Genomic DNA, 17,158 nt, shown 5'->3' with positions numbered 1-17,158 from the left:
TTGGCAGCACTGTCAACTGTTAGTTCGTGTTGAGTTTGCTCTCTGTTTATTTAACCTTTTCTCATAGTTTTTACCTGAATATATTAGTGCCTGCTGAATCCAACGAAAAATCTTTGTGTCCTGTGGCAAAAACCGTAAATTTAATCCTATAGAAGTGTAAATAAATAGCGCATTTTGTAAAATTTGTTTCGTGCCGGATAGCTATAGTGTTTTTCATGCGACCTGCCAGAAAATCTAATATCATGGCTACCCAGAGTGGTTACTAGTAACACGTTATAGTTGGAGAAAAATTTTAATGTTTGGAACAATGTTGAGGTGTTACGAAATGCCTGCCAAGTGATATTGTATATCAGGGAATCCATTAAAATCGTAGAAAGCGGCTGTTGCTTACTTGTGGAGAACCTCACAACGCTTATCTGTGTATATGTGGCGTAGAAAAAAAATGCCGAATTCGCAGTGAAAAATGGTACTGGTCGACATGGAAGGATAGACTTGTTTTTAAATAGTTGAAATCAGATAAGTAACTGCTTTCTTTGAATTTCATATAATCATCATTTAGGAGAATATAAATGCCGTAAAACGGCAAGTTGAGTTTCCGCTTTTCTTAGCGCTTAAGTTGAATTTGATAAATAAGCAAGTGAGCGAGCAATGCAAACAGCATAGCCTTTTCCAACACCGTTATCTCTCACAGAAACATTCACGGGATACGAATCTTATAAGAATCCCGTACAATAATGGAATTGTTTCAGTCTCGTTTAATCGTGATTTCATTTTTGCAGCAGCCTTATGTAAAAGCCTGCCGGGTATTTGTGAAGAAAAAAAAAGCCTGCCGGGGGAGGCCACTTAACATTAAAAATCTGAATTTTTTTTAATGTCCAAGATGGAAATTACCGTGACTGATCTACATATTTTATTTTAAGTTCGTGATATCTACGAATGCATAAGGTTATTAACTGCTTCGGAAATCGCTTATCATAAAATTATGATTTATCTAGCTTTTGGAAAAATGTTGGTGTATGTTCGAAAAATTAGATCATATGGGTCGGCATGTTACAAATCCATGACGACTGTAATTTGATTTGTTTGATATTTTGCGACACAAGTATCTGATCGCAGGATTTTCTTTTGTTTTAAACGCTCATCTTCTACCCGTTTAAAAACTGTAGCACAAGAACGAAACGGAATTGAATACTACTGTGATATAGCAAAGTTCCCAGAAGTTGCATTAACATATGTTTGGGAGATAGATATTTCAGAAGATGATTGTCGTTGTATTTAATGAACAAGCGACTGGTTCGACTATGACTTCTCTAGCTCTCTTTTTTTGAATATTGCTCCTCTTGCTCTCATGCAAATTTTTGACAATAATGTTAAATTTCAAAGATGACAGGTTTGAAACGATGAAATAATTTGATTGCTTTGGCATTTTGCAAATAGATTAGAAATGTTATGTTGTTACTCATGCGTATACGCTTTTTATCTAATTTTTGCGCTTTGAATGCATGAATGCTGCCGAATTTTAAATTCAATAGGAATATTTTATCTTGCGTTAGCGAAACCGATAGCCGGTTATCGTAGTACATATAAATAATAATATCAGACTAGCATATTGTCCACGCGAAAAATCTCGGTTTTTTTATCAATCTAGGTTAAAATAGTTGGATTAAAAAAAACATCGCGAAACTGATTCATTGTTATACGGTAGGTGAGCAATGGTTATATTGCATAAACACAATGGTACCAATTATGGTACTACTACATTTAAACTCCTTAGGGCATAACTGGTTCACGTCATAACTGGTACTTTTTTTAGGTATTGCCATGACTGGTGCGCTTCCCCTACGTGTGCTCGGCGCGCGGCGCGGTTTACGAGATAATACTATGAATTCGTCATTCGCGATCTATCGATCTGTTAGGCAGAAAGCTTCGGGTGACTGAGTCCATAGAGACTTCGCGTCTATATGCTCCACGAAATCGTATCGTCTACAGTTAGATTAACACCGCTCAATAGTAATCGGTATGAGTTTATCTAAATTTAGCCAGAGGTCCGGTATCCTCGCGTTCAGTTCGTTTTTACGGTAATATATCATCAAACTGAATGAGTTTGTTACGTTATGATTTTTACAGCCGATATAATGATCTCGTAGGCGCGATATTTGATTTTGCAGCGGATATAATTACATCGTAGGCGCGATATTTGTTATCATGAACCCGATGCTCGTACCCAGCTCATCGTTTACCAAAACGAACCCTGCTGCAAACCCTACCCTTTTTCCAGCATCCCGGTGATTTCTCGTGGAAGTGCAGAGGTGTTCTCGGCTTCCAATAACGCGAGTATCACGTCAACATATTCCTATACACACTCCTTCTTTGACCTGCATTCGGATGCGGCCGGCGCTGGTATTGCCTAATAAACAGATTAAGGTCACCAGTTTTTACACATTGAGGATGAATGTTAATCCCAAGCATCATCCATTGGTTCTCTGTGTAATTACAGCTGATCTGGCAATAACGGAGTGGCAACCGCGGGCGGTCAATCATGCTCATGCTCATGCTCATGCTCATGAAGGTTTCTCCATCATTTGACGATTTTCTTCGAAAAACTATATAATTTCGCGTGCCATAATCCGTATTGTTGCTGGGAAAGAAAGAAAATTTTAACTTAAAGTTTAATTAAAATATGTATGTCAAGTCGCATTTTCGAAATCAATTTTCAATTATAGGTTAAATTTACCGTATTACTTGACCCTGCAGTAATATTATCATGTTCGATTAAGAAAATTAATAATCATTAAATGAAGAATGACTTGTAATTTTGGTTTTAATATTTTTTAACGATTCAAGAAACCATTACTTGAGTAAAATTATATCAATTTCACGTGTACTGATACCTAAAAGGAATACTCTCATCAAGTAGAATCAAAGCATTTTAGGTGAAGTGACATCACTTCCATTCAAATCCATTTGCTGCACTTTGCTCATACCAAATTTCTGTATGAACAAAGAAAAAATACAAGTAAATATTCGCTCGGTTGTGACCTCACTAGCAAAGAATGACATTAGACGAATCAAATATTTGCCTAATTTTTTATTCAGCAAATACGATGGCGAATATTCTTCAACAAATAATTTAGGCAAACACTTTGATATTACACGTGCAAACAAATATTGACCGTCATTTTAGGCAAATATTTGCTTCGTGTAATGTCCGCTTTATCATCATCTCATCATTTCATCGTTCAAAATAGTCGTGAAATAATTCCACGCGAAACGTCGCTTATTCCGTTTTCACTTCAGTTATATGATACTTATAATAATCCAGATTTCACGCAGATGTCACTTTGCGACGTTTTTCTCACTTACGTGAAAAACTCCCCCGCAAAACAGATGCAAACTGCTTAGAATAGGTTTGAGGTGATTGGAATAGTGTACCTCGATTGGGAACTTTAATTGATTATTGTTGCAGTTTGCTAACTCAATTTTACAATTTGAAAACAATTGTTGACAAAGAAAAAGATAGAGAACAAATGGACATACTTATACTTAACAAATTTCGAGCACTTCGTCCCAATGAGACAATACACAGACGGCTTCTAAAACTGCTTAAAATATGTTTCCTATCCTATTTGGTAAAACGGGTGATGATATCACGGTGATTCTCGAAAATTAAATTTTCATAATCATTTTATTTTAATAATCTCACTATAACGAAAGAAATTTCAGTTGAAGTGTACTTTTGATATTCCTCAATTATTCAACGTTTTTATTTTCAAAGTGCTTGGAGGTCTGGTTACTATTCTAGAACGTATATCGTCAGCTGAATTCAAAACTGGCACAACTCAAAATCGATAGTTCAGAGAAAAACGTATTTGAAAATTAGTGTCAAAAAATTCTTTTTGCGTTTCTGCGAAAATATCAAATTTTAACGGGTCTTTATGGGATGAAACTTAACAGTATCCAGCAGCTTTTGCCATTTAAAACTAAAACTGCAAATTTTGAGTTGTGCCTGTCTTGAATTCACAATATAGTAAATTAAATAGTAGGTAGGGGAAAGTAGGTAAAGACGGACACCCTAAGGTTTAATCTAAATAATTACTTAGGTATTGCTATTTAGATCGCAGTAGTCATACAAATTGAAACTTAAGGTCATTTGTTTTCATAATCATTTTTGGTATTAGTGAACTTCCTTTAAGTTTTATGTGTTTTGGGTCTTCAAAAATAAGACTACAAATTGCTGTTTTTTGACATGGTTGGGAAAGACGGACACTTGGGGTGGGTAAGCTGGACCCTACGAAGATAAATGTGGACACTCACAAAAAAGATGTAGTACGTTAAGTATTCTTTTGATTTATGTGTTAAGTGATGGCCATTCATTACTCTACGTTATTAGAGTCCATCTATACATCACGTGAACAGTTTGAGAGGATGGGTTTCGATGAAGGCGAAAATTCTCCGCCTATATGGCCTGTTCTAACTGCTAAGTGATTAATATCTGCTGGTTTCTCTCGCGGGTGTACTTTGTGAACATCTGTAGTACACAACAGATTTGGAAAATCCGTGTGTCCATCTTTCCCTCCTTAGTGTGTCCGTCTTGCCCGACCTGGTTGTAAATTTTTCAAACGATCGTAGCTCTTCATCGGAACATCGAAATTCTGCTGGATGTTCACTAGAAAACCGAGGAAAGACTAATTAATCACTTTACTATTGCGAAGAAATGAAAACACTTAAGTTTCACGAGTTTTTCACTATTTTCCGTGGAATAAAAATTACATCAAATTGCGCGTTCACGAAAATATTCTTTGTTTTACTTACAAATTTGGCAGTTTGCTTGCTGAAAACCGATAATGCAACTCAAAAGCATTAACACACTATAAAGAAGGTATTCGCATCACTCAACTATCATGATACATTCTAGTTTGTGAAATATTAAAAGTGTCCATCATACCCGCAGTGTCCGTCTTTACCTACTGTGATAATATTATTTCATCGGCACTGTGTGAGACCAGATAAGGTAAACAATTTTATTTCGAATCACAAACCTTATCGAAACAGTTAGAAACAATGGCAACCATAGCAACCATATTTTCTATTCAACAACAGTTCCTTTATTTTGTGGATCACTCAATCACTTTCCAGTAATTTTTTCGCTGATTCTTTGGAAAACCGGTCATCCGCGGTACTGAAATAAAAATAACATAACTACTAATAATACCCGCTAAAACGAATACCACTTTTACCGAATAGCCTCGAGCTGTGCTACTCTCGTGAGATAGGGCCTTGCCTTTTGGAACTCCTTTTGCAGGAAATACACCTTCCCGATGAGAAATTGGTTAAGGGACAGAAACTGAGCTTTAATGTTCTCTGCCTTCAGCAGACATTGAAGCGCGTCTTCGTACGTCGGCCTAACCAGATCCTTGTTAAGGCCATACACAAACAGCTTTTCGTACCACTGCAGGCTTGCCAACTTCTCGTAGAAAGCACCCTCCAAATGCCACACGAAAGGATCTTCGTCGACCATCAACCGCTTAGCGGTTTGAATATGAACTAGTACTTTGCCGAGTGCCATGATTTGCTGCTTCGTTCCTGCAATGCCGGCTTTTTCTCCGAAAAATATAGCGTAGTATTTATGTGCGGCTGAGGAGTCGGGATTTGCTTCCAATAGTTTTGAAGCAATTTGAAACCCCTCCGTTATTGCCGCATCGGCAGCCATTTTGAGCTGCTGAAAATGCAGCTCTTTGTATAGGGAATAGAGGGCTCGCGCCAGACGCCACAAAATCTCGTATTCATTATTTTCCTGGTAAAATAAAAAAAACCCAACTATGTATTATAAAAATCAAATGAATAACTTCATTCCACTTACCAGATGCTGCCTGAGAAGGTTGCAAGCTTCCTCGAAATGACATTTATCAAACAACAGATCTGCCCGGTCTGTTACGTCACGGAGGTTTGTCATCTTGCGCTCGAGTGAGAGTGCAACCGTTTACAAAGAAAAACACCGACAATGCAATCGCTTGAAGCCAGATAGGCTTATCAGTTACTCATTTATGCGAATGTGTGTGAATGTGTGAAATTTCTGTGCAAACTGATTAACATATTCTTCGGTGTCTGCCCGTCCACTGTGAATGAACCGATTCAGAGCAGTAACCGAAACTTTATACTGTTTTGCATTTTGCATTCCTGTTTTTTATGTAGGTTCTAATAAAAATTATCAATACAGAGTTGCGAGATGAATGTTATGAGTTCTGATAATAATATAGCGATTCTCTGTCAGTTTTTTTACAAGTTCACAGCCAGTGCTGCGCTGACAGACAGACAGACAGACAGACAGACAGACAGACAGACAGACAGACAGACAGACAGACAGACAGACAGACAGATAGACAGACAGACAGACAGACAGACAGACAGACAGACAGACAGACAGACAGACAGACAGACAGACAGACAGACAGACAGATAGACAGACAGACAGACAGACAGACAGACAGACAGACAGACAGACAGACAGACAGACAGACAGACAGACAGACAGACAGACAGACAGACAGACAGACAGACAGACAGACAGACAGACAGACAGACAGACAGACAGACAGACAGACAGACAGACAGACAGACAGACAGACAGACAGACAGACAGACAGACAGACAGACAGACAGACAGACAGACAGACAGACAGACAGACAGACAGACAGACAGACAGACAGACAGACAGACAGACAGACAGACAGACAGACAGACAGACAGACAGACAGACAGACAGACAGACAGACAGACAGACAGACAGACAGACAGACAGACAGACAGACAGACAGACAGACAGACAGACAGACAGACAGACAGACAGACAGACAGACAGACAGACAGACAGACAGACAGACAGACAGACAGACAGACAGACAGACAGACAGACAGACAGACAGACAGACAGACAGACAGACAGACAGACAGACAGACAGACAGACAGACAGACAGACAGACAGACAGACAGACAGACAGACAGACAGACAGACAGACAGACAGACAGACAGACAGACAGACAGACAGACAGACAGACAGACAGACAGACAGACAGACAGACAGACAGACAGACAGACAGACAGACAGACAGACAGACAGACAGACAGACAGACAGACAGACAGACAGACAGACAGACAGACAGACAGACAGACAGACAGACAGACAGACAGACAGACAGACAGACAGACAGACAGACAGACAGACAGACAGACAGACAGACAGACAGACAGACAGACAGACAGACAGACAGACAGACAGACAGACAGACAGACAGACAGACAGACAGACAGACAGACAGACAGACAGACAGACAGACAGACAGACAGACAGACAGACAGACAGACAGACAGACAGACAGACAGACAGACAGACAGACAGACAGACAGACAGACAGACAGACAGACAGACAGACAGACAGACAGACAGACAGACAGACAGACAGACAGACAGACAGACAGACAGACAGACAGACAGACAGACAGACAGACAGACAGACAGACAGACAGACAGACAGACAGACAGACAGACAGACAGACAGACAGACAGACAGACAGACAGACAGACAGACAGACAGACAGACAGACAGACAGACAGACAGACAGACAGACAGACAGACAGACAGACAGACAGACAGACAGACAGACAGACAGACAGACAGACAGACAGACAGACAGACAGACAGACAGACAGACAGACAGACAGACAGACAGACAGACAGACAGACAGACAGACAGACAGAATGTACTTAAATCTTGCGCTTGTGCCTCAGTTAAGAAGCCGATTTTCTAAGCGATTTGGATTTTGAGATGTTATATTTTTTGTGGAAAGTGCTAAACCCCTAACGCTCGTGCTCAAAGAAGGCTGTATCTTTTATCTCTGACGGCAGATTTTTGTGGCCCCATAGAAACGTTTTCTTGTCTCAACAATACTTGTCAAAAGTATTGACACACTACAAAGAAGGTATTCGCATCACTAAACTACTATAAAACATACCAGTTTGTAAAATATTGAAAGTGTCCCTCTTACCCGCAGTGTCCGTTTTAACCTGTTTTCCCCTACTGTTTCTACTAATTGTCTGTTGCTTGTTCGATGACCGCTAGATGAACTCACAGCAATCTGTGAACTAATTAGGGGTAAGCGGGGTAAGACCGCCCCCTTAAGCAATTCTGTTTATAGAAAAAAAAAGTTGCGGCTGCAATTTCATTTTTTCTTCGCTAAGAGGTTTTTCTATTCAATACCCGCATTTAAAAAATAAGAACTGGAATATTTTTGTTTCTTTTCCAGCTTTTTTTTTAATTTTTAAAATTTATTGAAAATGTGCAGATCTTTTTCATGCGGGGTAGGCCCGCCCACCAGCGGGGTAAGATCGCCCACCATTTTTTGAGGATAAACAATATTTTTAGGGCCGAAACAGTTGATTCTATCGGTATAGTGTCTCTGACAAAGTTGTAGATGGTATTTTTTTCTTTTTAAATAAAATATACACTGTGAAAAATCTGAAATCTTTTTTTCTAAGTTTTAACTTATTTTGTTTTCTGATTATTCAAGTTCAAATCAATTTTCAACTCAACTTTTTTGGTTTTCAAAATAAATATATTTTTCAGAATTGGGGTTTTTCAAGATATTAAATTCATAAAATACCTATCTTTAAGCTCAAGATTAAAATTATTAAACCTATCTGTAAGATTCTTTTGAAGACTTATTATGTATAGAAAAATACTAATAATTATTATTTCTTTTATTCATATTTTCGATTTTCTATGTTTTTTTTTTTTTGAAGAACAAAATTACCAACCAAATAAACCGTCCAAAAAAAAATTGATCACAAAAATTGAGCTATTAATATTTGTATTACTCCATGATCCAACAACCATAAAATTTTAGCTTACCTTTTGTAGATTTTACAGGCAAAAAAATGTTTTTTTCAAAAAAATTTGAAAAAAAATATATTTTTAGTTCTATTTCTATATTTTTTCTTTAAATTTTTTTAGAGTGTGTACTTTTTTCGAAAGTAAAAAACAACTATTTTCAATTCTGCCGGAGACGTCATACCTATCAAACACACCGTCCTGGCTCTAAAATTATTTTGGTTCATTAACACGATTTTCACACAGGTTTACTTTTTTCAAAAATAAGTCTTGTTAAAATATATTACTAGAAAAGTTTAAACCAAATCGAAAATGGTCGATGAACATCGATGTCTTATGTGGCTTGAAGTTGCTTTACTGATCCTGTAAATATTCCCTTTGTAGTGTCTAGGCATTTGGGTCTTGAAGTAAAACAACAAGCAGTTGGATTCGTGGCGGTTTTACTCCTTGTATTATTGTATATACTATAGCGAGCGACTTTACCCCCAGTGGAACATTTTCATATTTGACCGAAAAAGTAGTCAAAATTACAAGATTACTCACGGCCTTCTATATTTCCGAAAGAAGATAGATTCAGGCAAGCGATTAAACGTATATTCACGAAAAAAACAATAGATTTTTAGACTGAAAAACTTTAAGTCCCGTTGCCGCAAAATAATAGCACATTGACTGGTTGCCAGCTGAAAGGTTGTTTTTGATTATTTCTGCGACCGTTCGTGCACTATCAAAACAGAAAAACGTGCAAAATGTTATGTAATTATACTGTAATAGACACGTTAAAGAAATTTTTCAATTATTTTATAACTTGGTAGTAAAATTACGGTGGGCGGTCTTACCCTGTTTACCCCTAGGTATTTCTTTTCCGTGCTATCAAAACAAAACATTATCGAATCAATCAGTGGCCTTTGCCTAATAAGCGGCTTTTTATTATATTCGTTCTCAATAATATTGTTGATATCGAAGCGGAGCAAACCTTATTCAACTGAAATATCAATAGTACCAATGCAAAATGATATTCGAATGAGTTCGAATATTAGTAGAATCTGGCCATTAGATATCAAAGGACTAAAGCATGGGCTTATTCTCCGGCTCCTTCACACAAAAGTTTATCTACAGACTGAAAAACTGTTATCTAAACCCTCGGAATTTTTATCCACCCATATGATACACTTTAGTGCAATGCTTGGGGTGATGATTAAGTCGATAAAGAAGATAAGAGAATAGTAATTCTGGGTGAATACGAGCACTATACCACGTAGCAGATAACTTCTTAGTAAATGTTGTGTGAACAAAAAAAAAACTTCTTAGTAAATGACACTCAGAGGGTTCTAAAAATGAAAAATTTCCTCCAAAAAGGTTTTATGGACCTTAAGGTATTTAAAGTAACAGCCATAAATGCACAGAAATAAGAGTTAGAATAACAAAAAAACGCCTGAAACATTAGCAGGGCGTTCCAATCGTAGGTTGAGTTTAAATTAATCAGAAGAAAATCAGCATTTGACACAGAATAGTGCTGAGAAAACCAATTTTCTACAATTAACAATTACAATTGAGACTCAGCAGTTATTTAAAAAAAATCAACAGAGCATTAGTAATCAGAAATTTGAAAAGTACACATACCTACTACACCTCGAGTGCCAGTTCCATTATCTCTCGAAACAAGTACCAACGCTTTAAATTACGGAATCGTACAAAGCTTAGATTACGGAATCGTACCTACTAGGTACTCTTTAATACACGGCTAATAAAAAAATGTTCTAGTTTCTCTCAAATGAATTTATGTCCCAATTCTTGAAGCGGGTTGTTGTGTATCGCAATAATTAGCGGTTATTAGTATAATTAGCGGTTATTACGTTAGTTGCTCAAACATAATAGGTTATATACGATTTTTTGGTATATCTGTAGCACAATTTAGATTTATATGACGCGGTCTAAGATCTATCTAGATTTATTATGTAGGTCGCATTTTTGTATAATTAAAATTGTGCCGTCAGCCTCAATAGTACCTTTCCTCCGACGATAACTTTTCCCGCGTTACATGTAGAAATGATTACTCGTAGGTAGTAGCAACAAATGTCAAACTAACTTTTCTTGAATGCCGCAATGTATCTGAATCGGATATGACCAGTTAAAAATCCTAACTTAGGATACTGATCATCGAAAAAGTAAGATCGCCAGGAGAAATTGCACACAGAGAATGATTTACTACTCACAGACATCATTCCGACGGTTTTATGTGCAATTTACGTTGATGTTGAGCCATTAAATGCTATACTGCTGGGCTAAGTGTTTTGCTTTGGAAAGGAATGCTGAGAATCAAACATTTGATCGAAATTTGTGGTTCAAATCACGATCGAACTATTAAGCAAAATTAAATGTCTAATTGAATTCGATTAGGGAGCTATTTAAAAACCAACTGAAAATTTGATCGAATCTTAACTACTGCTACTATCAAAATACAAAGTATGGTATATCTGTACTTCTATGTGGAGAGTAATTATCTGATATCTCTGTTTCTCATAATAATTACCACACACCGGCGATAAAAATCGTAACAATCTCATTTTACACAAAATCCAAGAGGGCACCATTGGCTTTCGGTGTACCTTACAGGGCTACCATGAACAGAACACACCGGTATATACGAATAAACGTCAGTAAGAAATCGTAAGTTTAAATCATATCGTAAAATTTCGCTATTTCTGTTATTGCCGAGTCAGCGCTGATGAACGATAAGACGTTCAAGAAGCTTGAACGCCGTTCTACGTAGATTTGTCCCACGTTTAAGCAATACTTTTGCGCGTTGCATTATTGCGACAAAAGAATCTTGTTCTAATACTTTTTTACGTATATTGAATTAAAAAAAAATTGGCGATATTAAATTAAGAAAAAAATTTGCAGGAAAATGTATCAAAAATTTAATATCTAGTAATTTGCGACTCTATAAAGGATCTGGGAGTCTCAATCGACAGCAAGTTTCGATTCAACGAGCATATCAATACGATTACATCCAAAGCATACACCATACTTGGTTTTCTTAGACAAAATGCCTCTGATTTCGAAGATATCTACGCCTTAAAAACGCTACTGCTCTTTGATTCGCTGCCTCTTGGAGTATCCTGCAGTGGCGTGGCAGCCACACCACATTGCACTCATTCACAAAATCGTGGCAAAAGGGGCAGATGACTTCAAATTTCGTTTAAAAATAGGACTCAAAAGCTTCGTCTTCTCGAAAATAGTCCTCATGCGAAATTTTAGCTCAATTCGAAGGTAAAATTTTCTACATACGTTGCCCTGCTTCTTAAAGAAATTCGAAAAGTCGATTTTCATTTCATCCCCAATATTTGAATTACGTCAATAACAGTCCTAGATTACGTCTCTGGTTACGTTATTGCTCATTTTCACACACACAATTAAGCGGTCTGTTTGAGCAAATCTGAATAGCTCTTAGGAAAGCAAGGAAAAATAATTCAACTCTGCCTAGAAAAAAATAATACAATTTTTAGCGCTCAAAACAGTTTTTCTTGGGAAAAACGTATGTTTTTGTAAAGAAACAAACTATTTAGAAAAACGTTCGTTCAGATCAGAGCCTGACAAAGTCATTTTCAATTGACAGCTATCTGGTTATAGTGACACTTTGACCCGTCGCTTTCAATTGAAAAGCTTTTGTATCATTCTCAAGCTCTTCGTTAGTCACATGAAAACTACTTGGAAGCTCTTGTTTTGAGTTTGATAACTGAAGGGCTAGAAACTGATACAAATGAGTTTCAATTGAAAGAAAAGATTATCACCGTCACTCTCACGAGACGATTCTCAATCGAAAATTATAATGAGCGCCAACGGTTACGCAGCGCCAGTGATCAACAGCAAAAAAACCTAGATTAATCCACCTAGCGGTCAGACCCACCCTTTCTCATTTAAACTTATTATTTGTAAAAATAGATTTACATGAACGCTTCAATTCAGTAAATGTATATTCACTCTTTAGGTTCTAAAAATTTGATGCTGTAATCTATACATATAAAATGCAGTCCGGTCTGTCTGTCTGTTTGATCCATATAGGCTTGAAAACTACCGAACCGATCGACGTGAAAATTTGTATGTAGGGGTTTTGGTACCGATAAAGGTTCTTATGATAGTTTGAGACCCCTCCCTCTTCTGGAAGGGAGGAGTCCTATACAAATGTAACATAAATTTCGGCACAACTCAAGAACAAACCAAGCAAGTGAAACCGAATTTGGCATGTGGATGTTTTAAGGGGTAAAAAATATGTCCATAATAGTTGGACGCCCCTCCCTTTTCTGGAAGGGAGGGGTTCCATTCAAACAAAACACAAATTGCTGCACATCTCGAGAACTAATCAACTAAATGGAACCAAATTTGGCAGGTAAATTTTTTAAGTTGTTAAAAATATGTCCATAATGTTTTGACACCCTTCCTTCTTTTTGAAGGGCGGGTGCCATACAAGTAAAACACAAATTTCTGCATATCTCGAAAACTAACCTAGAAAATGGAACCAAATTTAGCATGTGAATGTTTTTGGAGGTGACAAATATGTGCATAATGGTTTAATACCCCTCCATTTTCTGGAAGGGAGGGGTTGCATACAAATGAAACACAAATTTCGCACAGCTCAATAACCAATCAAGAAAATACAAATCTGTCCGTAGTGGTGCACAAATTTCTGCACATCTCGCGAACTAATCAACTAAATGGAACCATATTTGGCAGGTGAATGTTTTAGTGGTAACAATTATGTTCCATAATCGACCTCAGGCAACATTTTTTTCTGAAAAACAGCTGAAAATGACCAAATACCACCCAATATGAGTGTTTCTTTAACCAGTATGACGTTCAATTCAGAAATTGTCTCCAAATGCCATTATGTTATCCAAAATGGCAACTTCCAGTTTCGGAAAAACAGCGGAAAACGACCAAATACCACCCAATATGGGTATTTCAGAAATCGGAATGATGCACTGGAACCATAAATCGACTTCAGACAACATTTTGAATTGTAAGATTACAGCTTCCAGTTTCTGAAAAACAGCCTGAAATGGACGATTCCCATTAAATATGAGTATCTGAGGTACCAGAAAGTTGCACAGAAGCTAAAAATTGATCACAGACACAATCGTGAATTTTAAGATGGTGGCTTCCGATGTCTGGCAAACATCCGGAAATTAACAAATAGCATTCAATATGAATGTTTTCGGAACCAGAATAACTCCCAGATGATAGAAATGATTTTTAAGTAGTCTTCGGAAAATGCTCCTTTTCATAGCTGAATTTCACATTTTTAAACATAACAGGCAAAGTAATAGTCCGATTTCAAAACAAATCAATAGGGTCTCATGGGGCAACTAGACCTTCCATTTGACACTGATTTTATGGAGATCGGTCCAGCCATCTCTGAGAAACATGAGTGAGATTAAACAGTCTTCAGAACACGTTTCTTTTCATAACTTTTTAGTTTTCGAGATAACATTGTTTCATGATTTTTACATTTTGATACATAACCTCTAAACTAAAAGTTCGATTATAATGAAATTTAATAGGGTCTTATGGCGCAACTAGACCTTTTATTTGCAATTAATTTCATGAAAATCGGTCCAGCCATCTCTGAGAAAAGTGAGTGAGAATAATAATCTGCACATACACACATATACACACACCCACACATACACACACACATACATACAGAAAATGCTCAGCTCGTCGAGCTGAGTCGAGTGATATATGCCATTCGGCCCTTTGGAGCACTTTTATACTTACGGTTTTGCAAGTGATTGCTATACCTTTCTGGGAGAAAGGCAAAAGTTCCGGAATTTTGATCGGATTTTGCGTAACGTATTTATTGGATGCCATTACCGTTTTTACTGCGGTTTGCGGTATTAGAAAACTATCATCAAACGACGCGATGCGGTGCTAGTTTCAGTTGAGACGCTGAAGGAAATGAAAGAGTCTCTCTCTCCGTCACTCTCCCCGTCAATTGAAATAGTCATCAGTTTCATTTGAAACGATCCGATGAACAACAGACGGGAAAGAGAGAATGAAGTGATTCGATGACAGCAGCCGGAAGGAATCAAGTGAAAATGAAACTCGAATCAAAATGACAGCGCGGAACAATCAGTTTCATTGTTTTGTTTCGAAAATTTTGAGCCCTGGTTCAAATACCCGTCACAAATCTATTCTAGTGCAATAATAAGAATTTTAGATTTCAGTTAACCTGCTGAATCGCCAATATTTTCCTCATTTTTCAATATTTTACTCATTTACGGGCACCGATTGACCAATTTAAAATAGAGTTGATTAAAAAATAATCAAATTCTAAAAAAGTTGCAACTTAATTTCCGATACATTACTATTGGATGGAATAAGTATCTGAATAAAATGAAACTGAAAGTAGCTGCCAATATCTGCCTTTCCCCAAGATATGTTCTCTTGAAAATTGTGTCATAAAATTGCAAAAACAGACATATCTCCCCCAAATTAAAAGATAGCGATACACTTTCTTCTAAAAAAATGTGACAAATAATCTCAGTTTAAAGTTTGAAGAACACTTAAACAATGACAATATTAAGATAAGAGCGTTATCACGCAAAAACACATTCTAAGGGGGTGCATTACTCTTATACCTTATAAATTTGTCAAGTTAAGAGATATAATTGTCCAATCCTCTACAGACTTGTTCGAAATAGCTAGTTAATTTTTTTATTTTGGGGTTACACCCTTCTTAAGCAAAAAAATGTTACCATCCAAATAAAGTACTCATAAAACTGAGAAACGCTTAAACCATGCGCGTCGTCACAAACACCAATGTCCTACTATTTTTGATTTCGTCCTACTGTGCGCAGGCTACGTCCTTACAGTCGGTTAGGGAAGCAAATAAAGAAGTGTTACAGTCGTTCTTGTTAGAGGCCGAGTATACCTCTGCATCTCTAACGACTATAACGGAAAGAAAAGGATTACTTTTGTCACCGTGGTTAGTGACGGACTTTTATTATTTCGATTTTTTCTCTACATTTTTTGGTATTTAGCATGAAGTAAGGGTCAAGTAGGGAAAAGAGAGGGTGCCAAGGATAGAAAAAATCGTATCGCATAGCAATCATTCGGGTATCATTTCTGAACTTGCTATTCATAAGCTTTCAATCCCAGCAAACCATCGCTATTAAAAGTAACACATTTTCACGCATGCAAGAGACAACTTATAGCGAACAAATATATGGTAGCTTTCTTTGATGATTTTGTTTCAGTATTGCCTGCTTTAGGGGCAGCGAGCAGCATATAGCGAGTGTTTCACGAAAGAATCGTGAACGATTGCAACTGTGATATACCGCGATGATTCTTAGTGATTTCAAATATCACATGCTAATGCACCATGCTACCATTTCCGTAAGCATTGATGATACCTATTTGCTCCGGTAAGCAAACAGTTAAACGCAATCTAACGTTCATTTGAAGCCATAATTTTGTATCACTGGCGATAATATCTAAAATATTCTCGCGATACCATTGAATGCAAGTGAACTTGAACACAATAAATACTATCGTGTTTGAATCATTCAGTCTTCTTCTATAGTATTAGGAACTCTTAGAAGCGAAAAACAATCAGCAGTGTTTCTATGGAAAACTTGTACGCGAGTGAAAACAACTGAACGATACCTGATGAATCAATGAAGACATTTGCATGAAATATTGCTAGTGAGTGAAAATTTCCATGCTTGGAGGGTGCTTGAGAAAAAACCCATGCGTAAAAGTCCCTCTGACATCGAACGGTCTTGATTCTACAAAGATTCGAACTCGTGACCAATCGTATATCAAAGCGGACTCTGTAACTGTGTTCAATGTGGTTGGTTGGAAATCCAAATGTCAACTGGATATAGTTTCTTGCAAATTTCGGAACTATTAAATTTAAACTAAATCATAGTTAACTTCGACCGCGTAACTAAATATGTCTCTTAGTTCATGATGAGCATTGTGCATCGTTATAGTTTCATTACTATTCATTGTCGCCATATGTTTGAGTTCCGGTTCGGGAGAGGCTAGCCCCGCAATTGATCTACACACTAATAACCAAGTAAGACACAAACCATGTTAGAAAACAAATTACAACGAAAGTAGTCATATAAGTGTACTACAAACGCAACTGAAAACTTGTGTTATTATATTGAGTTTGAAGTTGTTTTTCATCAGTAACACAACCGCATTTCGAGAACAAGCTCGTTTTTTCTGGTTTTAGAAATGTTTTTAATAACATGGGTTCAA

At 37.1% G+C, this 17,158-nt stretch overlaps 1 protein-coding gene across 1 annotated transcript; it reads right to left on the bottom strand.

The window, feature by feature from the left end:
• Positions 1-4,551: 4,551 nt before the first annotated feature.
• On the bottom strand, positions 4,552-6,143 carry LOC129722925 (regulator of microtubule dynamics protein 1-like). The gene is made up of 3 exons (XM_055676777.1): positions 5,861-6,143; positions 5,238-5,794; positions 4,552-5,179 (listed from the first exon to the last, which is right to left on the bottom strand). The coding sequence occupies exons 1-3, from the start codon at positions 5,951-5,953 to the stop codon at positions 5,122-5,124; spliced, it is 708 nt and encodes a 235-aa protein (XP_055532752.1). The 5' UTR covers positions 5,954-6,143; the 3' UTR covers positions 4,552-5,121.
• Positions 6,144-17,158: the final 11,015 nt, after the last annotated feature.

Source organism: Wyeomyia smithii, chromosome 2 (assembly GCF_029784165.1).
Source record: "Wyeomyia smithii strain HCP4-BCI-WySm-NY-G18 chromosome 2, ASM2978416v1, whole genome shotgun sequence".
NCBI lineage: Eukaryota > Metazoa > Arthropoda > Insecta > Diptera > Culicidae > Wyeomyia > Wyeomyia smithii.
Note: the sequence above shows the minus strand (reverse complement) of the source record. Positions and strands in the feature narration are given on the sequence as shown.